We start from the raw sequence: 26,416 nt of genomic DNA on the forward strand, positions 1-26,416 counted from the left end.
CACACACGCTGCACTCACACGCGCACTCCACACACACGCTGCACTCACACACACACTACACACACACACTCCACACACACACTCCACACACACACTACACACACACACGCACTCCACACACACACACGTGCGTGCGCGCGCTGTACTCGCGCGCACGCGCACGCACGCGCACGCATTGTATATATGGTAAGAGAGTTCGCGAGCGTTGCGCCAGTCAGACCATCCGGGGTGGGCAGCAGTTGGCTGGCAAAGCGAATTTGTCGTCATCTCGGGAGAGGTTTCGAGGAAGCTTTCAAGGAGAGCTCTCGCGATAGAGCGACCAGCGAGCGAAATGCGTATCGAGTTCGCCGTCCGCTCAACCCCATCGGCGTATTGCAGATTACGATATTTAAAGTTAGATACGCGATAGCGGCGGCGATTAAACTGGAGAAAACAATATATATATAGTTTCATTTGGCACGGCCAGTCAAACATCGAATGTTATTACGTGATAACGAGTAGCGTGTGCTGGATGTCCCATCGCGACGGGACGTGCTGAGAAATAACGCGCGCGTGTGTGAAGTGAAGACAGGGATCTGGGTTTGTTGCTGTTAGAGCCGCTTCGTTACTACCTGATGCTTTATATTGTCAATGGTGTTGTTCGCGTCGCGCTGCAAGGGGCATTGCGATCGGATGATCAGCGCTGATCGGCTATCTGGAGCGTAACTCTCGCCTACGCAGAATCCTATAGCCTCCTTTGCCTACGCAGAATCCTATAGCCTCCTTCGCCTACGCAGAATCCTATAGCCTCCTCCTTCGCCTACGCAGAATCCTATAGCCTCCTTCGCCTACGCAGAATCCTATAGCCTCCTCCTTCGCCTACGCAGAATCCTACAGCCTCCTTCGCCAACGCAGAATCCTATAGCCTCCTTTGCCTACGCAGAATCCTACAGCCTTCTTTGCCTACGCAGAATCCTATAGCCTTCTTTGCCTACGCAGACTCCTATAGCCTCCTTTGCCTACGCAGAATCCTATAGCCTCCTTCGCCTACGCAGAATCCTATAGCCTCCTTCGCCTATGCAGAATCCTATAGCCTCCTTTGCCTACGCAGAATCCTATAGCCTCCTTCTTCGCCTACGCAGAATCCTATAGCCTCCTTCGCCTACGCAGAATCCTACAGCCTCCTTCCTCCAGTGCCGCCTCCTATAGTCGAGTGAAGGTCGTTCTCGCCCCCCGTTGCCCTGCGTGTGGTACTGTCTAAGATAGCCAGCCAGCAGCAGCAGCAGCTCGTGGTATCATGATCAAGTGTTAACTAGTGATGAGTCTTGTGGTTGTACACCACATACAGCCTCGTGTATACATCGACGGTAGATTGTATACAGTCGTTCGCATCGCGGTGTATGCAGACAGTCTATACAGCCTGCAGCCTCGTGGGGTACACATAGTTTATATATAGTCAGCCTATAGCCTGGTGGTGTATACATACAGTCTATACAGTCTATAGCCTGGTGGTGGATACGGCCTATAAAGTCGGTATAGGCTGACAGTGCGCACACACACAAGGGGGTGTAGTAGTCGTGGCCCTGCGGTAGTACTATTGCAGTAGTAGTAGTGGTACTGCAGTAGTAGTAGTAGTGATACTACAGTAGTAGTATTGATACTACAGTAGTAGTAGTAGTGGAACTGCAGTAATAATATTGATACTACAGTAGTAGTAGTGATACTGCAGTAGTAGTAGTAGTGATACTACAGTAGTAGTAGTAGTATTGATACTACAGTAGTAGTAGTGATACTACAGTAGTAGTAGTGATACTACAGTAGTAGTAGTGATACTACAGTAGAAGGTCTCTACTGGGAGCGGTGTGGGGTCTGCGATGCCGCGCGCGTTCCTCGTCAAGGCGCGCAGGGCGCGGAGCTTCCACGCGCCGCGCGCTCTCGGCCACGACAGCGGCGGGCGCGCGCTGCAGAACATGCTGGACATCTGCTCTGGTGAGTTCACGCGCTCTGGTGCGCTCACTCGCTCACCCGCCCTCTGAGTTCACCCGCAGTGAGTTCACCCGCTGTGAGTTCACCCGCTGTGAGTTCACCCGCTGTGAGTTCACCCACTGTGAGTCCACCCACTGTGAGTTCACCCGCTGTGAGTTCACCTGCTGTGAGTTCACCTGCTGTGAGTTCACCCACTGTGAGTTCAACCGCTGTGAGTTCACCCGCTGTGAGTTCACCCACTGTGAGTTCACCCGCTGTGAGTTCACCCACTGTGAGTTCACCCACTGTGAGTTCACCCGCTGTGAGTTCACCCCCTCTTTGTCTTCACCCGCTCTCTAAGTTCACCTACTTTGAGTTCACCCGCTGTGAGTTCACCCGCTGTGAGTTCACCCACTGTGAGTCCACCCATTGTGAGTTCACCCGCTGTGAGTTCACCCCCTCTTTGTCTTCACCCGCTCTCTAAGTTCACCCACTTTGAGTTCACCCGCTGTGAGTTCACCCGCTGTGAGTTCACCCGCTCTCTGAGTTCACCCGCTCTCTGTCTTCACCCGCTCTTTGAGTTCACCCACTGTGAGTTCACCTGCTGTGAGTTCACCCACTGTGAGTTCACCCGCAGTGAGTTCACCCAGTGTGAGTTCACCCGCAGTGAGTTCACCCGCTCTGAGTTCACCCACTGTGAGTTAACCCGCTCTGAGTTTACCCGCAGTGAGTTCACCCACTGTGAGTTCACCCACTGTGAGTTAACCCGCTCTGAGTTCACCCGCTCTCTGTCTTCACCCGCTCTCTGAGTTCACCCGCAGTCAGTTCACCCCCTCTCTGTCTCCACCCGCTCTCTGAGTTCACCCACTGTGAGTCCACCCACTGTGAGTTCACCCACTGTGAGTTCACCCGCAGTGAGTCCACCCACTGTTAGTTCACCCGCTCTCTGAGTTCACCCACTGTGAATTCACCCGCAGTGAGTTCACCCGCAGTGAGTTCACCCGCAGTGAGTTCACCCGCTCTGAGTTCACCCACTGTGAGTTCACCCGCTCTGAGTTCACCCACTGTGAGTTCACCCACTGTGAGTTCACCCGCAGTGAGTTCACCCGCAGTGAGTTCACCCGCTCTGAGTTCACCCGCAGTGAGTTCACCCGCTCTGAGTTCACCCACTGTGAGTTCACCCGCTCTGAGTTCACCCACTGTGAGTTCACCCACTGTGAGTTCACCCACTGTGAGTTCACCCGCAGTGAGTTCACCCGCAGTGAGTTCACCCGCAGTGAGTTCACCCGCTCTCTAAGTTCACCGACTTTGAGTTCACCCACTGTGAGTTCACCCACTGTGAGTTCACCCGCTCTGAGTTCACCCACTGTGAGTTCACCCACTGTGAGTTCACCCACTGTGAGTTCACCCACTGTGAGTTCACCCGCAGTGAGTTCACCGGCAGTCAGTTCCCACGCTGTGATTTCTCACACTCACTGACCGCACTGTGAGTTCACTCCTTGGCTGAGTTCACGTGAGTTCACTCCCTGGCTGAGTTCACGTGAGTTCACTCGCTCGCTCACCCGCTGCAACTTCCGACCTCACATTCGCGCGCGATGTGGGCGAGAGCGATGTGAGGTCGGAATGGGTGAGGAGGGGACCCCGAGTTGGTTCGACCATCGCCGAGACCCTCGCCGTGCTTGATGGGGCATTGCAAGCGGCCTTCACCAACCCGCACGCACGAGCGTAACGAAGTGCGGTCAAATAACCAGAATCAGAATCGTCATACTGTAGGAATCCGATGAGCTATAAAGCTCTTTTTTTCACAGATGCCCAGTAGGGTCGGGTCAGGAAGTTACAACAAACGATACAAAAACGCTATAGCCGGTGCAAAGTAGGGGAAATGTACACAAATCGCTAAAAAAAACCCGAAACTATTTGATTTTATTTGACCAGTTAAAGCCCACTGAGCTTTTAACTTATTTTTCAGAAGCGACCTGGCCACAAATCGTCGCGTGGAAAAGTGTCGCAGCCAATATGCTCGAATAATCTCCGCTACCCGCACGGAGGTGGACTGACAAAAGAATCCGCCGTGTACACACGATGCGTGAACTCTTCACCCGAATGCTCAAACATCAACATCGTCGTCGTCCGCTTGGACAGCGAATTGCCACGAAGTCAATTGGTGCGGAGTTGGTTGGCATCAGCGACACGGGGGAGAAGTTGATCTTGGCGATCTGGTCACGGAGCATGAATCATCATCCCGCCAACCGCGGTCGTCATCCTCACAGCGGCGGCGACTTTTTTAGCAGCTCGCCATCGCCGTGCTTTCAGATGCGGCCGTCTGGAACGCTCTTCCCTTCCGATATTAGGAAGCCACTGGAGCTGTGCACTCTTAAATCATCATCTAGATCGACAAACTCATTTCTTGAAAACTGCTTTTTGTGTTTCGTTTGTTGTCCTTCCCCCGCACACCCGATGAACACGCTTGGCTATGTAGCGGAGCGACAGAAGTTCAACATACATACGGTACATGCCGCTCAATTCTTCTGGCGGGTATCGCAGTGACTCAACAACAACAACAATAACGACCGCGCACCATTGCCGACCAAGGGAATGAACAAGTGCGGGGAGAAGCGGGGAGAGAGATTGACGCTCGAGAGGAAGAGGAACACCCCGATTGGAGAGCACGTGCAAGTTAGAGTCGCTGCGTCGGCGGCTGTCAAGACAAAAGAAAGCGGTGGACTTGAAGTAGGACGCATCGTCGCTAGAAGGGACATGTGGCCGGCAAACTAAACATTGGGGTCCTTCGACCATACTTCACCACGCTGGTCAGTGCCATTATTGCATTGCAATACTAATAGAAGTAATAGCACTGGTGTGAGACAAGTAAACCAGTCGCTAAAGTAGTCTTTAAACAATTTGATTTCTAGATTTTGGTTATAGTGTACAACGGCACTGAGTAGCATCGAGACATCTGCTTTAGTAGTTCATGGGCTCAGTCACGAAAATCAGGAAGCCTACGTGGAGGACAAGTCAAAGATCCCCCGTGTAGCCTTGGCAGAATGTTGGGGCAAGTGCTGTTAGCTAGCACCTATGAAGGTCGGCACGGCACGCGTTGGGGTGGTTGGCCAGCACCACGCCCCACCGCATTCGTCTCCCCAGTAGCGATGTTTACTCATCACGCTAGGTACTCATTTAAGACCTAGTCGACCTAGGGGCTGGCCAACGACCGTTTCAGATAAGCATCGCTGTTGATGGCCGTGCGTGGGATTCGAACTTGGGTAACCGGGTTCGTAGCGTCGCGCGCTAACCACTACACTACCGCTCCCCCACGTCCTTCCAATGATTGAGCAATCATTGGAAGGACGTGATCAACCACGTCAAGTTTTAACTGCTGTGATTTTCACTCACCCACCCGTTCTGTTTTCGTTTACTAATTTAAGCTCATTGACATGTTAATTGTTCCAGTCCCCACCCGTCCCTGCACGCCACAAACCCTCACCCTTGTCCCCCCGTGAACTCCTGCAGCCACGACTCTACAAACCCTTCCCTCCCTCCCCCCCCCCCCCCCCCGTGCCTATATAAAGCCACAACAGCAGATCATTATTTCTCACCTGATGACGGACGCTTGTGTTGCGACCGAAACGTCGTGTTCTTTTATTATTATTTTTTCTACCTACGTGACTTTACCGAAAGAACCAGAGAGTGTGGATCCCTGCAGTCACGAAAACTTCAAATCAAGATTAGTTGCGGCAGTGTTTAGTTACGTCTCTTGGCAAATGAGAAAAATAGTTACGCATCATTCTGGTGTCTTTGCTTTTAATTGTAGCAGCGCATATTTGTGTAATTTTGAACGTACGAGAAAATATTCCCCTTATTGACATGCGTATGTTGGTGTGCTTGTGTGTGTGTGTTTGTCTTTGTGTAGAGTGGGGAGCGCTAGTGCAACGTTTATCGCGCTGTGCTACGAACCCGGCGACCCAGTGACGATTATCTGAACCGGTCCTGGGCCTCCCCTAGGTCGACTAAGCATCAAATTAGTACCCGGTGTGGTGTGTAAACATTGCAATTGGGGAGACAAAGGCGGCCGGGCGTGGTGCTGGCCACCCACCCCGTGCTGGCCTTCATAGGCGCTCGCTAACAGCACGTGCCCCATCAGTCTGCTTAAGGGATCTTCGTCTTTGTGTGGGTATATATATAGTACTGTAGTACTGTTGTGACTGCATTCGCGTGTGTGTGGTGATCCCGACTGCGCTGCGAACCCAGCGAACAGAGTTCGATTCCCGACTCACGACGAATGGCAGTGGCGAATATTTGAACCGGTCCTGGTGCCTTCCCCATCGGTCGACTTAAATGAATACCTCGTACGCTGGCTGGTGTGTGAACATCAGCACCGGGGGAGACAAAGGTGGCCGGGCGTGGTGGCGGCCACCCGCCACTGAAAGAGGTGCCCGTTAACGGCACTTGCCCCAACATTCTGTTCAGGGCTGAATGGGGGGGAATCTCTGTCTTTGTTACAATATCGTGAATGTACATTTCACATAGAGTACATACGTGTGTGTGTATATATATACTTGGCCGGGCTGAAATTACGAATTTCGCTTCTCGTGTTATTATTTAACACGATGATGTTGTGTTTAAAGGTGGGGGGGGGGGGGTTGTTTAGTTTAAATTCGAATTATCTGACCAGCTGAGCCCGATGAATTCGTAAGAAGGTGGTAGTTCGTGTTACGATGATACCTTTGGTATGCCAAGAAGAGGCATTGCACGGCACACACACACAGTGCACGCACACGTGAACACGTGTTACGCGAAGAGCAGTAGAGACCCCGCGTCCACCCAGTATATATAATAAGAAAGGCAAAGATCCCCCGTGTGGCCTCAACAGACTGTTGGGGCAAGCGCTGTTAGCGAGCATCCTTCGAAGGCCTGGCACGGCACGCGAGGGAGTGACGTGCCCAGAACCACACCCGGCCGCCTTTGTCTCCCCGGTGCTGACGTTGACACGCCGCGCCGGGTACTCATTTAAGGCTGAGTCGATCTAGGGGGGCCCAGGCACCGGTTCAGATATTCGCCACTGCTATTTGGTTGTGAGCGGGAATAGAATTCGCGTTGTAGCGCAGCGCACTAACCAATACGCCACCGCTCCCCACAGTATATGTATACTGCACACAACATGTATGCCATACGTACATATGATTATGTTTAGACGATTTAAGATTGTTGCACGATGTATCTTTATATTGTGCAACGGATGTAACGAACGATGCATCGATTAATCGGTTAATGAACATTCGTAAAGAGCACCAGACGTGTTTAATAATCACTTAGCGCGTGTAATAACAATCACCTGTAGATGTAAATTATGTGCAAATACAGTGCTACAATACATTGCTAATGTTAGAAACAGTACTAATATTAGATACAGTGCTAATGTTTGATTAATTTTAACTAAGCGGAGTTAAAACTGCACCGACGAGACCAATACAGGATGGACAAACGAACCGAGTAAAATAATCGATATATTTATCAGCTATCGCTACATCCCTGGTACTGCACAATATATATAAACACATACTTTTTTTATATAGTACATTATGTATGCGTGCTGTACACTATATTCTATAATATGTATCTGGTGATGGTGATGCTGCTGCTGCTGCTACATTAGCAGCGCAAACACAAACAAAAATCTATAAACTCATCAACACCACGTTGGCCTCAACATAAAAATATAGACGTTTCGGCCAATGGCCCTTAAGAGCATATAAAGCCTGCCGCGGCTGCTTGTGACGTGAGCCAGGGGCTATTGGCCTCCGGCAAATCTTGTCCAGAAGCCCAACGGCCTTTGGAATCGACCACGTGAACAATGAATGTATTCAGCTGACAATTGCTGAGATATTCCATGACGTCTTTGTGGCGGAGACGGAATAGAGAAAAGTACGGCGACACAGACGGCTACTGTTGTTGACAGTTAACAGCTTTACTTTAGCCACCTGCAGCCCCCTGCTGATCCACTGCTGGATAAAGGCTGCCCAACGCCCTGTCAGTCACGCGGACTCCCCGCGATGGCTAGGAGATGTTAACTACCTCGCCCGGTATACAGGAGGCCGTGGCGTTCGACCCCGACGCCCTGCTGCTGTATGTCTCGGGTCCTCCGGATGTTTCAGTTCCATATTGAGAATCGTGCGTTTGGAGTATTTGGCTGCTCGAATTGTCCACGTGATGATAACCCGCTTCGTCGAGCTTTCAAGTGGTCAGTGCGAGGCCGCCTCGCATGTCGGCTACATGAATGCATTCACGCACAATCAATTATATCATTACAGCAGCACTCGGACGGCGGATAGGTCCTAACCAACGACCCTCAGCGGAGTTGGCGTCACTTCTACCGGTGTAGAGTGCCACAATTGCTTGGTTCGCTGACGACGGCGGTGCCGTGGGTTTGGTTGTAACCGTGTGTCAACGTCTGTGGCCTGGGACTCGGGAGCCAGCGGTGTAGACCTCCGGGAAGGAACCTGCCCCCTCTGGGTCACACCGATAACCCTCGACAGCGTAAAGTGACAGCAAATTTGCATAGGCGTATCAATCCGCTGCGGGATGAATAGAAGGCCCCTCCCACGCCGTGTCGGGTTGTTTTAACATACTTCACCACGCCGCAGGTCAATGGTAGCGCCATTGATGATAGCCGTGGCCGGGAATTTCGACCAACCCAGGTCTCCTCTGATCTCATGGGTGCGATGCGCGCTAACCACTGCGCCACCGCTCCACCGTAGCTCTTTGTTGTTGTTTTTTTACTACCGTGTACCGAACACGAGAATACATAAAAGCGCGTGGCATTAACCCCTTCACGTTCGCCTAGGAACACTCAACTATTCAACCATCGGCGTGTATCAAATGTAATTTGCAACACGTGTCTGAAAATTGCCGGAGCATACGCGACGAAGAGGCAACGCTCACCACTACCTTAGCGGTCGAATACGTTTCGAGAAGAAGATGATGAACACCGCGGTAGAACCACGCAACGTGTCCACTGTTATAAAGTAAGGTCGACGACAGACGTGGGCCGGGGTTCCGTCGCCAGCGTGGCGTTGCGAGCATTGCCACCGAGTACGCACCCAAAGGAGAGAAACGCGCCCGATAGGGCGTCCTCCGTGGAGAAGGAGCGATGATGTGTACGCATGCATGTACACGTTGAACTTCTTTCGCGCTGTACCTAGCCAAGCGTGCTAATCCGAGGTGCGGGGGGAACGACAACAAACCAGAACACAAAGAAGCAGTTCTCAAAGATACGGGGTTTCAAGCCAGACGATTTAACAGTGCGTAGCTACAGTGGCTTCCTAATATCGGAAGGAAGAGCGTTCCAGACGGCCGCAGGAGCGCGTTTGAAAGCGCGGCGATGCAGACGCGCTCGGGTGTGAGCGCTGTGACTCGGTGTTTCACGTCGGAGGATCGCAAAGAGAGATACAATGGCTCTGGCAAGGCTTCTACATTCGGGCAGTGGATTGATCATGGTTGACGATGATAATAATCGGGGCTTGATTTCTCACTCGATACGTTCGTGAACGGTGGTTAGGCTGCCTTGGGGCAGTAGGGGTTATCGGCGTAAGGCACTACCACCAGAGTACAGGGCACGCCTATCCGTTACAATCCAGTACTGTTATGCTAATTGTTTGGGGATACGGCTTTGGCAGTGTTGCACAAGCACAAATAACATATATTTTAAACATTTGTCAATTACACTCTCAAAATAAAAAAACTTTACAATAGGCGAGATTCTGGGCAATGGCCCTCCCATGTGTTATGGAGAAGGGCCACTGCCCGAAACGTCATCTGTTTCGTTGTTTTAAGTCGTGTTGTTGAATATGTGGTGGGTTCCCCCCCCCCCATAATATTATGGATAGGCACACCTTGTAGCACTATCAATAATAATCTTATTTTGGGGGGTTTTCCCCGTATGTTCCTTTAAACGTTTGTAAATATGCCAACACTAGACATAAGACAAGAGCCAAGATGGACGTGGCACGTGAATAACAGTGACTGGTCGAGCGTTCCAGACTGCTCCGGATGAAACGAAGCACAGCACTGACCTTCTTGACGCTCCATAACCCTTGGCCCCTCTCGCCAACGTCAGAGCTGCAGCTCGTCGTGGAAGAAGAGCAACTGAACGCTGACCGCGTGACCCAGGAGCCACACCCGAGCCCAGCGGGAGGCTTGGTCGGTTGGGGCTCTCCTCCACCACTGGGGCACGAGCCGGGGCCACCAGCCGAGATCCCGCCAAGCAACCCCGGTGCTCCAGAAGGCGCCGGCCACACCTACACGTGTCTACGATGCCAGAAGGTACGCCGACTTCCACTGCCGCGAACTGCCCGATCATTCGCCGTTGCGCCTCTGCGGCCGTCTGGAACGTTCTTCCTTCCGATATTAGGACGCCACTAGAGCTATGCGCTTTTAAATCTTGTGGATTGAAAACTCATTTTTCTAGACCTACTTTTTGTGTTTAGTTTGTCGTCTTCTCCACGCACCTCCGAGTAAGACGGTTGGCTACGTACGGTGCGTAATAAGTTCAAGGTGCATAGATACATGCGCAGCGTGGTCACCGTGGCTACAGCTTGGTTGGCAGTGAATATCACTCCCAAATTTAAGCCTACGAGGATAAATCCTAGCCAGGGTTCGACACATCATCTGCTGGCATTATTACCATCATCATCAGCATCTTCATAACTGTGGGCAGTACAGCAAATTCCATTGCTGACAAGTCTACGCTCCCTTCCCCACATTGCAACTCATGAATAAACAGCCTGGTAAAGTATGGTCAGACAACCTCTGCGATCTACACGGTGTGGCGAAGCCTTCGATCATTCCTCTGGGGTAAAAACAAAAAATGAGCACCACTTTTCAAAAATTTCACCACGCAGTACAGTATCCAAAAAGTGTTGTATTGATGAAAAAAAAGTTTGGCTGGCTCGCTGGCCGGAGGGTGGGAAATGATTTTTATATATTCTAATTGTGCCATTGGTGTCCTAAATAATGTGGAATTTCCACCACTGATAACTGGACAAGTAATGGAGAAGACCACTGCCCAGTCCTCATTTGAGCATGGAAACATTTACCTTACTCTGATATTTGTGGCTGGATATACTGTGTACAATGACGATACCCAGGGCTCAATATCTTACTGAATATCTTCCAGACCGCTGGTAGAATTGAGTAGGTGGCACGTGACTACGGCTATAGCCACAGCGAGAAGTTATACTGGATGTGGTCTTCCGGGTGTGAAAATAATGTCCGTGTCACTGACCCACATAGACTCTTGACTGCACCATTGATCCCAGTGCAAGGTTTGAAATAGAGAAGTTGCATCGGAACTTCTGCAGGAAATTACGAATGCTATGAGGCATCAGACATTCTGATATCATTCACAACAAGAGCTTCTGTGCGTTGGTGTCATAGCTTTTAAAGTAATAATTAATCAAGTAAAAAAAGTCTTACAAAAATGTATAATCTGATCTTTGTTTTTTTCGGTAAAGTCACGTAGAAATAATTAAAAAAAATTTACATAATATACGACGTTTCGAATGCAACACAAGCAATCATCATCAGGTAGAGGGAAACACATAACCGCAGATAGATATATACAGACCTTAAGTAGAAGGAATTAACACAGACACACCAGGGGATACAGGGAGACGGAGCATCACACTACGTAGTACCACTGCAATACAAATGATCAGAGTGCTTAGCTCATGAGTTGAAGATTGTGAATTAAAATCTCGAGTTGGGAGTCGACTCAGCTCATGACTTTTCAGAGGCAGAAGAATAAAACTATTTTTTGTTAAAGAAGTCAACTGTGGCCCCTGTCAGTGAAATGTGGAGTTTTCAACAGTACCTAATGACCATCAAAGAAAACAAATAAACATTTCCTTCAGGACACCAATGGAGAATGCATTGTACTCTCTGGCTCTTTCGGTAAAGTCACGTAGATAGAAATTGTTTATAAAAGAACACGACGTTTCGGCCGCAACACAAGCGTCCGTCATCAGGTGAGAAATAATGATCTGCTGTTGTGGCTTTATATAGACACGGGAGGGGGGGGGGGAGGGGTTTGTAGAGTCGTGGCTGCAGGAGTTCACGGGGGGGGGGGGGGCAGGGGGAGTGTTTGTAGAGTCGTGGCTAGAGGAGTTCCCGAGGGGACAAGGGGGAGTGTTTGTAGAGTCGTGGCTGCAGGAGTTCACGGGGGACAGGGGGGAGTGTTTGTAGAGTCGTGGCTAGAGGAGTTCACGAGGGACAGGGGGAGTGTTTGTAGAGTCGTGGCTAGAGGAGTTCACGAGGGACAGGGGGAGTGTTTGTAGAGTCGTGGCTAGAGGAGTTCCCGGGGGGATAAGGGGGAGTGTTTGTAGAGTCGTGGCTGCAGGAGTTCACGGGGGACAGGGGGGAGTGTTTGTAGAGTCGTGGCTAGAGGAGTTCACGGGGGGGGGGGGACAGGGGGGAGTGTTTGTAGAGTCGTGGCTAGAGGAGTTCACGAGGGACATGGGGAGTGTTTGTAGAGTCGTGGCTAGAGGAGTTCACGGGGGGACAGGCGGGAGTGTTTGTAGAGTCGTGGCTAGAGGAGTTCACAGGGGGAGTGTTTGTAGAGTCGTGGCTAGAGGAGTTCACGGGGGGGGGGGGGGACAGGGGGAGTGTTTGTAGAGTCGTGGCTAGAGGAGTTCACAGGGGGACAGGGGGAGTGTTTGTAGAGTCGTGGCTAGAGGAGTTCACGGGGGGAGAGAGAGGGGGAGTGTTTGTAGAGTCGTGGCTGCAGGAGTTCACGGGGGGGGGGGGGCAGGGGGAGTGTTTGTAGAGTCGTGGCTAGAGGAGTTCACGAGGGACAGGGGGAGTGTTTGTAGAGTCGTGGCTAGAGGAGTTCACGGGGGGGGGGGACAGGGGGAGTGTTTGTAGAGTCGTGGTTAGAGGAGTTCACGGGGGGGGGGGACAGGGGGAGTGTTTGTAGAGCCGTGGCTGCAGGAGTTCACGGGGGGGGGGGGGACAGGGAGAGTGTTTGTAGCGTCGTGGCTAGAGGAGTTCACGGGGGGACAGGGGGAGTGTTTGTAGAGTCGTGGCTAGAGGAGTTCACGGGGGGGGGGACAGGGGGAGTGTTTGTAGAGTCGTGGCTAGAGGAGTGCACGGGGGGACAGGGGGAGTGTTTGTAGAGTCGTGGCTAGAGGAGTTCACGGGGGGGGGGGGACAGGGGGAGTGTTTGTAGAGTCTTGGCTGCAGGAGTTCACGGGGGGACAGGGGGAGTGTTTGTAGAGTCGTGGCTAGAGGAGTTCACGGGGGGGGGGGGACAGGGGGAGTGTTTGTAGAGTCGTGGCTAGAGGAGTTCACGGGGGGACAGGGGGAGTGTTTGTAGAGTCGTGGCTAGAGGAGTTCACGGGGGGGGGGGGGACAGGGGGAGTGTTTGTAGAGTCGTGGCTAGAGGAGTGCACGGGGGGACAGGGGGAGTGTTTGTAGAGTCGTGGCTAGAGGAGTTCACGGGGGGGGGGGACAGGGGGAGTGTTTGTAGAGTCGTGGCTAGAGGAGTTCACGGGGGGGGGGGCAGGGGGAGTGTTTGTAGAGTCGTGGCTAGAGGAGTTCACGAGGGACAGGGGGAGTGTTTGTAGAGTCGTGGCTAGAGGAGTTCACGGGGGGGGGGGGGGGACAGGGGGAGTGTTTGTAGAGTCGTGGTTAGAGGAGTTCACGGGGGGGGGGGACAGGGGGAGTGTTTGTAGAGCCGTGGCTGCAGGAGTTCACGGGGGGGGGGGACAGGGAGAGTGTTTGTAGCGTCGTGGCTAGAGGAGTTCACGGGGGGACAGGGGGAGTGTTTGTAGAGTCGTGGCTAAAGGAGTTCACGGGGGGGGGGGGGGACAGGGGGAGTGTTTGTAGAGTCTTGGCTGCAGGAGTTCACGGGGGGACAGGGGGAGTGTTTGTAGAGTCGTGGCTAGAGGAGTTCACGGGGGGGGGGGGGGGACAGGGGGGAGTGTTTGTAGAGTCGTGGCTAGAGGAGTTCACAGGGGGGGGGGGGGACAGGGGGGAGTGTTTGTAGAGTCGTGGTTAGAGGAGTTCACGGGGGGGGGGGGGGGACAGGGGGGAGTGTTTGTCTTGTGCAGGGACGGGTGGGGGCTGGAGAAATTATCATGTCCATGAGATTTAAATATTGAGTCTTGAATTAGTAAACGCGTATTTTTTAGAAAACAGCACGGGTGGGTGAATGAAAATCACAGCAGTTAAAACGTGCCGTGGTTTATCAATCTCAATCCATCTTCTCGATTAAAGTTTTGTCTGTGTTTGAATATCTGGATGGCTTCATGAACAAATCTCTGATGATTGCCCGAGGGTTTGCAGAGCACCTCGGTCTCGGAGAAAACAATGTCACGTGTTATCAATGTCACGTGTGCCCACAGCGTTGGAACAATGATCCGCCACCGCCGGGGTGTTGGTTCTACCGTGTTTCAAATCCGCTTTGTGTTCGCGAACCCGGTCTGAGACACGTCGCTTCGTTTCACCGATGTTACTGCTGCCGCAGACACAACTCCGGAATCACATCCTTCAGCGATGGGATCAAATCACGGATTTTGTGTACTGTATTGAACCGAACTTGGATCTTGTGTTTGTTCAAGATTTTGGCAATCCTTTTGGTGACCCCTGCTATGTATGGCAGCGTGATTGGTATTGATTGGGTCCTCAGATGGTTCTCTACCAATGGTTGGGGATGCAGCTTTGCGGATTGTGCGGTCAGAATATCCATTCCTCCTGAGAGCCTGGCGCACGTGCTCAAGCTCACTGGCTAGGTAGTGCTGGTCGGAGATGCAACGGGCCCTATGGTGTAGTGTTTTGACGAGGGAATTCTTCTGGGCTTGGATGGCGGTGGGAGTCAGGCTGGATGGAAGCATGAACAGAGGGACGAACGGAAGGATGGTAGCGTCCATGCGGGCCGATAGTGGGTACGAACAAATAAGTGTCTGAGACGTGGCGGCGTGGTTAGCTATCGAGTGCCCAGGTTGCAGGGTCCAGGCGCCGGGCTGTGAAGAGGAAGTGAAATCGTGCTGAGGAGCTCCTCCCCCGAGTGTTCCTCGCCCCGTGGTCCCCGGCCGACCGCACGAGACCGACACCGAGGCGTCAATCAATGCACGTTCACAATCGGCCAAGTGTCATCGCAGTTTTTTTGTGTGTGTGCAACAGCTGAGGATTTTTTTCTTCTTCAGATTTACGTGAACCACATTGACGCGCGTTTCCAGCGGGCGCGCACGAACAAGCCGAGCCCGTGTTATCTTCCAGCCGGGGGGGGGGGGGAAGTGAAACATCACAGACGAATGACTAAAAAAACTACGCGCATAGTGCGTGATTGTAGCCAGTAACCGCGTTCGGGTCTGTCTGCCTTCTGTCCATTGTCTTACGGGAAGCTGCTCGTGTAGCGTCTGTTCACGGCTGCCCATTATGTCAACCTTCAAATTATTCACGAAGCCACGCCGAGCAAACCTCTAGCTACGGGTCAATCTCAGATCTCTCGAACTATGAAGGAATGACATTTGATTTGTTATACTCACATACTGTACTGTTCTTCTTGGTTTCCATCCTGTGTCTTTCTTAATGAGCCGTGACAATTTGAATAAAAGTTGTTTGGAAGTCGATGTACTAGGTAAGCATCCTTGCAAAAAATGCACCCCGCAAGACAACATGATAGCAGTGCATCTCGGGCGCAGTGTGCGAGTCCAGTATTAAGTTTAAATAAACTAAATAAGAGAGATGCAATCCCATTACGACAGTTATATTCAGGGTGTCGCTGCAAAATCAAAGCATAAATCATTTGACATGGTGCTAAGAGTGACAATAATGATTTTCAGCCTACATAAAGCCATTGCTCTAAGAAGGGTGTAAGAATACATCTGTTGCTGTGACAGTCCTCGGGGTTTCCTCGTAAAGACTTCACGGATAAGCGCCGGGGTTGGTGAAGGACCGCCTCAGACATCGCTCGCCACTCATGTTGGCCCATGTTGGCCCATGTTGACCCATGTTGGCCCATGTTGGCTCATGTTGGCTCATGTTGGCTCATGTTGGCCAATGTTGGCCCATGTTGGCCCATGTTGGCCCATTGTTGGCTCATGTTGGCTCATGTTGGCCCATGTTGGTCCATGTTGGCCCATGTTGGCCCATGTTGGCCCATGTTGGCCCATTGTTGGCTCATGTTGGCTCATGTTGGCCCATGTTGGTCCATGTTGGCCCATGTTGGCCCATGTTGGCCCATTGTTGGCCCATGTTGGCTCATGTTGGCCCATGTTGGCCCATGTTGGCCCATGTTGGCCCATGTTGGCCCATGTTGGTCCATGTTGGCCCATTGTTGGCTCATGTTGGCTCATGTTGGCCCATGTTGGCTCATGTTGGCCCATGTTGGCCCATGTTGGCTCATGTTGGCCCATGTTGGCCCATGTTGGCCCATGTTGGCCCATGTTGGCTCATGTTGGCCCATGTTGGCCCATGTTGGCCCATGTTGGCTCATGTTGGCCCATGTTGGCCCATGTTGGTCCATGTTGGCCCATGTTGGCTCATGTTGGCCCATGTTGGCCCATGTTGGCCCATGTTGGCCCATGTTGGCCCATGTTGGCCATGGTCGCGGATCGAATTGAGACCGCCGGAGGTAAATTACTTCATGGGGTAGCCACACGGCAAAACAAAGTCGTGCACTACTGCAAGACTAATGCCCACTTGCTGGCCGGTGCTGCGTTCACCTTGTGCGCCGCAGGGACAACTGCCACCAGGGGCAGAGTCGTCCCTGGGGTACGGCCAATTGAGGCGGCTGTCCTGGGCCCCGCGCTTTGGGGGGGGGGGTGGGGGGGGCGGAGGCGTGTCAGATGCAATACAGGGTGCTTCAAAAACATGTTAACCCTTCTGAGAGTTTGCAACAAAACCTGAAGTAATGTGCTGCTGCCTCTGGGCTCTGGAGGCCACCTGGAGAAGACTCCAGGGACGTGTTGAGAATGTTGGCGAACAAGTGGAGACTTTTGAAGCTATTAACATGCATTTTTTGTTATCTTGCTACATACAGGGTATTATCCGTTATTTTCCATTAAAAAGATAATCCCATGTAAGTGTTAACATTTTATTAAAGCACACTGTACTTCTAGTTTATACTCTTTGTTTTTTTTCGGTAAAGTCACATGACTTTACCGAAAAAAAACAAAGAGTATGAATCCTTGCAGTCACGAAAGCTTCAAATCTAGAACTTCTAGTTCAGTTGACTTTGCCCCGTGCCACCGCAGCCCCCCCCCACCCTGCCCCCCCACCCCATGGACGGGCCTGACCAGGGCGGGGGTCCCCTTGCCGCAGGGCTCCTCGAGGTGTTCCTCCGTGGAGAGGTTGCGGCAGAGCGTCACGTTGAGCTGCGTGCCCTGGTGTGCGCGTGCCTCCCCTTGCAACGCCCCCGTGTGGAACGCAGCGCTTCGCCACGCCGCACGGCCTCGAGGTGCACGCCCGGCGCGCCCACGCCGGCACGCGCCCCTTCGCCTGCGCCCTCTGCCACAAGACGTTCGGCCACGCGCTCAGTCTGGAGAGACATCGGGCCACCCACGCGCAAGTGAGTTGCGGCCACGCGCCGCGTTGCTGGCAGGCCCAGCTGGGAGCCACGGCGAGCTGATGGCCCTTTCCGGCCGTTACGTGTTTGCTATTGGCAGTATTTTTTTTTTAAATTTTATTTTACCGGGTGCAAGGCCCACTGAGCTGTGTGAGCTCTTTTTTTCAGAAGCGACCTGGCCACAAATGACAGGACAACGAAGTGGCTTACAACGTGGACATTTCTAGCAGCCAAATACTCGAAACGCACGATGTGGATTCTAAATGTGGAGGGAAAAACCGGAGGACCTGGAGAAAAATCCACGCGACCACGGGGAGAGAGGCACGCAAACTCCAAATATACAGTTCAGTTTATTTATTTTGGTATAGCCCTGTGAGCCATTCGGCTCTTGAATCGGGTGCAACCACAACAAACAAAAAAACAAAAACACGAACAAGAAAAATATCTTAAAGTGACTATGTGTGACTGTACAAACAGAAAATCCATGGAAAAAACAGCAAAAATATTCCTGAAAAAAGCACCGTACACCACCAACGCTGTGTGCAAAAAATCCCAGTGGGATGCAAGTCAAACAACAACCACAAAAAAGCAGGTGTCAGGGTCGAACCCGCAACCTCCTGCATACCAGGCGAGGTAGTTAACATCTCCTAGCCACCGCTTGTACGGAGCCACGCCCGCTCAACCCACCGATTGGGCGGCCCTCCTCACTCCCTTTGGCACCGGCTGCGCCCAATACCCAGGTAGTCCCGCCCACTACTGAGGTAGCCCCGCCCACTACTCGGGTAGCCCCGCCCACTACTCAGGTAGCCTCACCCACTACTCGGGTAACCCCGCCCACTACTCAACTAGGCACGCCCACTACTCGGGTAATCCCCCGCCCACGACTCAGGTAGCCCCGCCCACTCCTCGGGTAACTCCACCCCCTGCCTGTGTCACGAGCCGAGCTTGGGTCTTGAGAACATTGTAAGCCAGCGATACAAAATCACGATTCTACGCAAATGCTTCGTGAGACGGGGACGACCCTTCTGAAACTGTGCCGGCCACGCAGCTTCGCAGCAGTGACGGGTTACTGGGGACCTGGCTTTCTTCCCCTACATAGGAGTTGCGTTCAAACGAGTGAAGCTGGGAGCGCGGCAGGCAGTAGGTGCTGTCAGACACCTGTGACACGTCACGGTCAACATTTCCCGCACTGTTGCGCCAACTGAAAATAATCATCGGCACACGTGTGTGTGTGTGGTTTTTTTCGTGCAAAACTTTCACTATAGGCGAGACACAATGGGAAGCGTTACACGTTGTCAGTGTAATGCAAATATCTCACACTGCAAGCGAGGCGCCCAAGTCCCGCTGTCAAAACATCTGGGAAAATGTGAGCGTTCAAACCGTAAAAGCCACGGATGAAAGTAACTTAATTCTCAGGGTGGTCACGAAGGTTAATTTACCTTTCGGATGAGCAGGTGTGGGATGTGGGTCGTGCCTCTAAAAGCGGGCCGCGTGGATTTTGCTCCGTGATCTCCGCTTTTGCTCCTCCCTCCACATTTAAAGTCAACGTGCGTTTCGATTATTTGGCCGCTCCTATGAATTCCCACGTGCGACGACGACGATGATGATATCAGCCCACTGCGATGAGCTATCGTGGCGTGGGCCAGGTCGCCTCCGGAAAAAAAAAACAGAGCTCATAGCTCGCTGGGCTTCACCTGGTGAACAAAATAAATAAACGTCGATGCGGGGGGCCCACGCTCGGTGGGTCTGAGTGCGGTCACTTCGCGTTCTCCCGACGGTGGCAGGAGCGCAGCTTTGTGTGCAAGATCTGCAGCAAGACGTTCAAGCGGTCGTCCACGCTCTCCACCCACCTGCTCATCCACTCGGACACGCGGCCCTTCCCGTGCATCTACTGCGGCAAGCGCTTCCACCAGAAGTCCGACATGAAGAAGCACACGTTCATACACACAGGTGAGACACGTTCAAACACACAGGTGAGACACGTTCATACACACAGGTGAGACACGTTCATACACACGGGTGAGACACGTTCATACACACAGGTGAGACACGTTCATAGACACAGTTGAGACACGTTCAAACACACAGGTGAGACACGTTCATACACACAGGTGAGACACGTTCATATACACGGGTGAGACACGTTCATACACACAGGTGAGACACGTTCATAGACACAAGTGAGACACGTTCATAGACACAGGTGAGACACGTTCATACACACAGGTGAGACACGTTCAAACACACAGGTGAGACACGTTCATACACACAGGTGAGACACATTCATACACACATGTGAGACACCTTCACAAACACAGGTGAGATACCTTCACACACACAGGTGAGACACACATTCACACACACAGGTGAGACACCTTCATACACACATGTGAGACACCTTCACAAACACAGGTGAGATACCTTCACACACACAGGTGAGACACACCTTCACACACACACACACACACACAGGTGAGACACACCTTTACACACACAGGTGAGACACACCTTTACACATACAGGTGAGACACACCTTCACACACAGGTGAGACACACCTTCACACACATACATGCAGGTGAGACGCACACACAAATCTATGCACATCTAGACACCTTCATAATATTCAGACAACACACCTGTACACAGAGATGAGATACACACACCCCCGCCTACACACACATGCACACAGGTGACACAGACATGAACACAGGTGACACACATACACACAGGTGAGACATACACACACAGGTGACACAGACATGAACACAGGTGACAGACATACACACAGGTGACACAGACACACACACAGGTGACACAGGTGACACAGACACGCACACAGGTGACACAGACATACACACAGGTGACACAGACATACACAGGTGACACAGACATACACAGGTAACACAGACACACACAGGTGACACAGACACACACATAGGTGACACAGACACACACACAGGTGACACACACACACAGGTGACACAGACACACACACAGATTACACACACATACACGCAGGTGACACACAAATACACACAGGTGACACACATACACACAGGTGACACACACATGCACGCAGGTGACACAGACATACACACAGGTGACACAGACACACAGGTGACACACACAGGTGACACAGACATACACACAGGTGACACAGACACACACAGGTGACACACATACACACAGGTGACACAGACATACACAGGTGACACACATACACACAGGTGACACAGACATACACACAGGTGACACAGACATACACACAGGTGACACACATACACACAGGTGACACAGACATACACACACACAGGTGACACATACATACACACAGGTGACACACACATAAACACAGGTGACACAGACATACACACACAGGTGACAGAGACACACACACAGGTGACACAGACACACACACACAGGTGACACAGACACACACACACAGGTAACACACACAGGTGACACAGACACACACACATACACACAGGTGAGACACACACACAAGTGACACAGACACACACACACAGGTGACACAGACATACACACAGGTGACACAGACATACACAGGTGACACAGACACACACACAGGTGACACACACACACACAGGTGACACAGACATGCACACAGGTGACACACATACACACAGGTGACACACATACACACAGGTGACACACACATGCACACAGGTGACACACACATACACACAGGTGACACAGACACACACAGGTGACACAGACACACACACAGGTGACACACACATGAACACAGGTGACACATACATGAACACAGGTGACACACACATACACACAGGTGAGACACACACATACACACAGGTGACACAGACACACACACAGGTGACACACACATGAACACAGGTGACACATACATGAACACAGGTGACACAGACACACACACAGGTGAGACACACATACACAGGTGACACAGACATACACACAGGTGACACAGACATACACAGGTGACACACATACACACAGGTGACACAGACATACACACACACAGGTGACACACACATACACAGGTGACACACACATACACACAGGTGACACAGACATACACACAGGTGACACAGACACACACACAGGTGAGACACACATACACAGGTGACACACACATACACACAGGTGACACAGACACACACACACAGGTGACAGACACAAGTGAGACATACACATACACAGGTGACACAGACATACACAGGTGATACACACAGGTGACACACACATACACACAGGTGACACAGACATACACACACAGGTGACAAACATACACACAGGTGACACAGACACACACACAGGTGACACACACATACACAGGTGACACACACATACACACAGGTGACACACACATACACACAGGTGATACAGACATGCACACATTTTCCCCTACACATTTAGACACCCATTTAGAGTATTTGGCTGCTAGAACTGTCCACGTGATTATAAGCCACTTCGTTGAGCTATCAAATGTGGCCCGGTCGTTTCTGAAAAAAAGAGCTATTTAGCTCATTGGGCCTTAACTGGTAAAATAAAATAGTTTAGTTTAGAATCTCAGGGGTCACTCTGCAAGTCTCTGGATGTCATTGGCATCGTCGTGGTTCGTATGGGCCCTGGTAGAATAAATAAACAGGTGCGGGGGGGGGGGGGAACGGGCGGTGAATTTTCCTCGCTCTCCCTGAAACCCCGGTGCAGTTGCACCGCCTGCACGCTCGACAGCTCGGCCGCTGACCTCCCGACCCCCCGCCTGTGCGTCGCCTCCCAGGGGAGAAGCCGCACCGCTGCGGTGTGTGCGGCAAGGCCTTCAGCCAGAGCTCCAACCTCATCACGCACGCGCGCCGACACGCCGGCGCCCAGCCCTTCCTGTGCGCGCACTGCGGCCGCGCCTTCCAGCGCCGCGTCGATCTGCGGCGGCACGTCGACACCCTGCACGGAGCCGGAGCCGCCGCAGTCGTCACCGCCGCCGCCGCCGCCCCGGAGTGCCCCGAGTCCTGCTCGCCGTACGGGGCGATGCGTCGCGACGCTCGGAGGACTCCGCGGCAGGACGCGGAGCGGGACGAGCGGGAGCGTCGCCAGCGTGTTCTGCATCGTCTTGAACGCGAACATCTGCAGCAGCAGCAGCAGCAGCACCAACATCAGCAGCAGCATCATCATCAGCAGCAGCAGCAGCATCATCATCAGCAGCAGCAGCAGCAGCATCATCATCATCAGCAGCATCAGCAGCAGCTGGCGAATGTCGATTTCCGATTTGGCCGCGCGTACGACGGGCGCTGCTACGCCGCGCTGTTCGGCGGCGCGGCCGACGAGGGCTTCGTCGTGCCGGGCTACGAGGGCCGGCAGCTGTACGAGGCGCTGCTGTGGGCGGCGTGCCCGCGCCCGCCCGCCAGTGGCGGCGGCGGCGAGGGGCGGCCCTGCCACCCGGCCTGCCCCGGCGGGCCTCCGCCAGAGCACGCGTGGCACTCGTGCCGCGCGTGAAGTGACACGCGCGGCGCCTTAGTGCGCGCGTCCGTGTGTGTGTGTCCGTGTGTCCGTGTGTGTGTCTGATACGGGAGATCTTTGTCCGTGTGTATGGGCAGTGGTGTGGGGAGCGGCGGTGTGGCGGTTAGCGCTACGCTGCGCTACGAACCTGGCGACCCGGGTTCGATTCCCTCTAACGGCCAACACCAGTGACAATTATCTGAATCGGTCCTTGGTCCCCTCCTAGGTCGACTCAGCCTCAATTGAGTACCTGGCGCGAGACAAAGGCGTGGTGCTGATCACCCACCCCCTCGTGGGGCCGTGCCGGCCATCACAGGTTGCTACTCGCTAACAGCACTTGCCCCTACAGTCACGGGGGATTTGCTGTGTGTGTGTATGTGTGTGGGGGGGGGGGGGGCTTGTGATGTTTGCTCATTCATATTCCATGCACCGTCTCAGTAACCGATCTTCTTCTCCACACTCCACACCTGCCTCGCCCATCGCAATCTCGAGTTTACCCTTCCTCATTGCGGGGCTCCATTTCTGTTCGACGTTGTAAAGACAACTGCGGATCGATTTTCACATCGCTCACCGAGCATTCTGATTCACAGTCCACTTCAGGCCTGACTTGCTGCGGCAGAAGAAGCCTCCCTGTTTTACGTGGAGCCGGCGACGAATCACCCCCCTAGTGAGGAGCTCTCGTCTGGGCTCCAATTCCAATTGTCTCGCGTGGCGGAGCCCAAACGTACTGGAGAGAATGGAGTCACGGCAGATGCAGCTCTCTCGTGAACTCACGAGGGGTGGCGGTGGTCCTACACAACCCCGACCAATGTGTGCTTGTCGGGAGAAGTGAGCCACACGGATCCTCTCCTGAGATGTCCTGCAGCACCGCGAATGGCACTCCTCAAGACTTGGCAACGCCAAACACCAGAAGCGGTCTCCTGTCCAACCTCTGCACCGCCGTGTAGAGGTTGGACAGGAAACGCGACGTAGAATAAGAAGAAGAGGAAGACGATACAAACTGTGAAAGTACTGCGTCGGTATTGGCGGCACGAGCACAGATACACAACAACTCGATAGCACTGCCACGATTAGTAACAATACGCACTCGGGAAGTATCGACAAACGCAACAACCTCGGTTATCACGAGTGCTGTCATCGGTGATGGTTCATGCAATGTCCCTCCCCTTCTTAGCAGAGCGACACCTTTGCAATTGCCTGAAACGTCACCGATGATGATGATGACGATGAGTGACGATGATGACGATGATGATGCACGTACGCGCGTTGAACTTATTTCGCTACCGCACGTAGCCAATCGGCGGTGCGGATTTGCGCGTATACCGCAGATGCGTCCCTTGCGTGGGGCCAGCGTTAGCAACGAATGCGTTGAGTTCATTTTAACAAACCATGGCGGTCGGGCACGGGACAGAGGCAGACGTGTGTGGCACTGTGCCCACAACCACTAACTTACGGTGAGATCATTGCGAACGTGCAGGAAGAGAGAGAGAGAGATACCCCAAGTACGTACACGACGTGATTTGGAATACAGGGACAAGAGCCCACGGGAAGTGGATATCACAGAGCTACCTTTGAGAGTCCTCTTCAAGTCACCTCTGATTCGTGCTATTTGGGTGTGACACTTGTTCCTATCCCACTGACAACACTATTGATCGCATTACATGCAAACATTTAGATTTTGTATTCCCCAACCTGCAGTCATTTGCCACCAGGCTCAGCCACATCAACAAACTACACTTGAGAACCCAGTTTTTTGTTTTCGAGATGGACGGTTGAAATTATACGTAGAATTTCCCCACCTGATCTGTACTTTGATTTGATATTTCATTATTTATATGGCGTGTGCATTAGAGACCGGAATGTCACCAGATCTAGGTACAAATTATTTCCTGTCCAGCCTTACCCGTTAGTCCCGGTATGTCGGTGCCGACTTTAATGATTAGTTTCCAGTATCAGCAACATTTTCGTACGTGTCTTTTTGTGTTTGTTCGTTTGAGTGTTCACTGAATGGTAAAGTAGTGCTCCAACTCAATCTTGCAGAAACGCTGGAATGTCACCAGTACTTGTAGATAACGAAACGCAACAGCGCTGCAGCGGAAGGCGTAGTTTTTTTTAATAAAGTACAAAGCGGGAAACCAACGCCGCCTCTCGTGTTGCCGTCGTTTGGTGATGTCGGAGCGTGCGTGCGTGCACGTCAAATGATTAGGTCTTCCAGGCAACTACACACTCAAGGATTAATGCCGCACGGGGAATGTATCTTTTCCCACAATAAAGAGTTCACCGTGGCACTTGTGTAAATAATATACTGTAATGTACATATAGTAATATGCTACAATGTATATAAGCAGATGTCCATTACGTGTCTGCACATATGCGTAAACATTTGTTTTAGTCCGCCTGCCATGCAATTGGCCCTTCCACGCACCAGTATTCTAGGGCAGCATTTTGCCGAGCTAGCTAACTGGACCGATGTTGACATGCTGGGTCTCATCAGCAGTGTCAGGCTTATTGAACAAATGCTGCTAGGTCACAAGATGTCATTGGCAAGAGCGCTCCACGTCAACTCTGGGCACTATGTTCAACACAAAGAGCAATGCCGCTTCGAGATTACCCTTTCGTCTCACTTGCAAATTGTCGCAAGATTAATTTAAAGAGGCCCCTTTAGCTTAGGCCAGGCGCAGGCCTCCTTCAGAGCCAGATTTGGCCCGAGGGGAAAAAAATGGATGCCTGGGCTACCGCATGAACGCATCCACGCGTGTAACCCCACAGTCGCCTGGGTGAGTTGAAGAGCCATTGGCCTATGGGTCATCGGGAAAGTTAGAAGTGAACCTGAATCTAGACGGATGATCGAAGTTCCCCTGTAAAAAAGATAGAATGAAATGCAACCAGGAATGAAATAAATGTAGTAATTGTCAGCCATGACCAATCGACTGCTGGGTGACGTACTCGCAAAGATGACGCCATCTCTCTGTTCCGCGATGGAAACTCAAGGAATCACCGGCTGCACTGTTTTCTCAGCACGTCACGAGCACTTGACGAGATGTTAGCTACCTCGCCAGGTATACAGGAGGTCGTGGGTTCGATCTCGACCCTGACGCCTGCTGCTGTATATTTGGAGTTTGCGTGTCTCTCTCGCTCATCATCATCACGGTGGCTAGGAGATGTTAACTACCTCGCCTGGTACACAGGAGGTCGTGGGTTCGATCCCGACCCTGACGCCTGCTGTATATTTGGAGTTTGCGTGTTCTCCACGTGGTCGCGTGGATTTTTATTCGGGTCCTCCGGATTTACCCTCCACATTTAGAAACGTGAGTTTAGAGTATTTGGCTGCTATAAATGTCCACGCGATAAACCACTTCGTTGAGCTATCAATTGTGGCCAGATCGCTTCTGAAAAAGAGTTCAGTGGGGCTTACC

The 26,416-nt window shown here is 52.3% G+C and overlaps 1 protein-coding gene across 1 annotated transcript; it reads left to right on the plus strand.

Annotated features, from left to right (window-relative positions):
• Positions 1 to 25,139, plus strand: LOC116949482 (uncharacterized). Its single transcript, XM_076072289.1, has 5 exons — positions 1 to 1,968; positions 10,058 to 10,263; positions 17,372 to 17,509; positions 19,291 to 19,456; positions 22,288 to 25,139. The coding sequence occupies exons 1-5, from the start codon at positions 1,854 to 1,856 to the stop codon at positions 22,995 to 22,997; spliced, it is 1,335 nt and encodes a 444-aa protein (XP_075928404.1). The 5' UTR covers positions 1 to 1,853; the 3' UTR covers positions 22,998 to 25,139.
• Positions 25,140 to 26,416: the final 1,277 nt, after the last annotated feature.

The sequence above is a fragment of the Petromyzon marinus genome, chromosome 37 (genome assembly GCF_048934315.1).
Source record: "Petromyzon marinus isolate PM22_M1 ecotype Great Lakes invasive population chromosome 37, UKy_Petmar_22M1.pri1.0, whole genome shotgun sequence".
NCBI classification, from domain to species: Eukaryota; Metazoa; Chordata; class Hyperoartia; order Petromyzontiformes; family Petromyzontidae; genus Petromyzon; species Petromyzon marinus.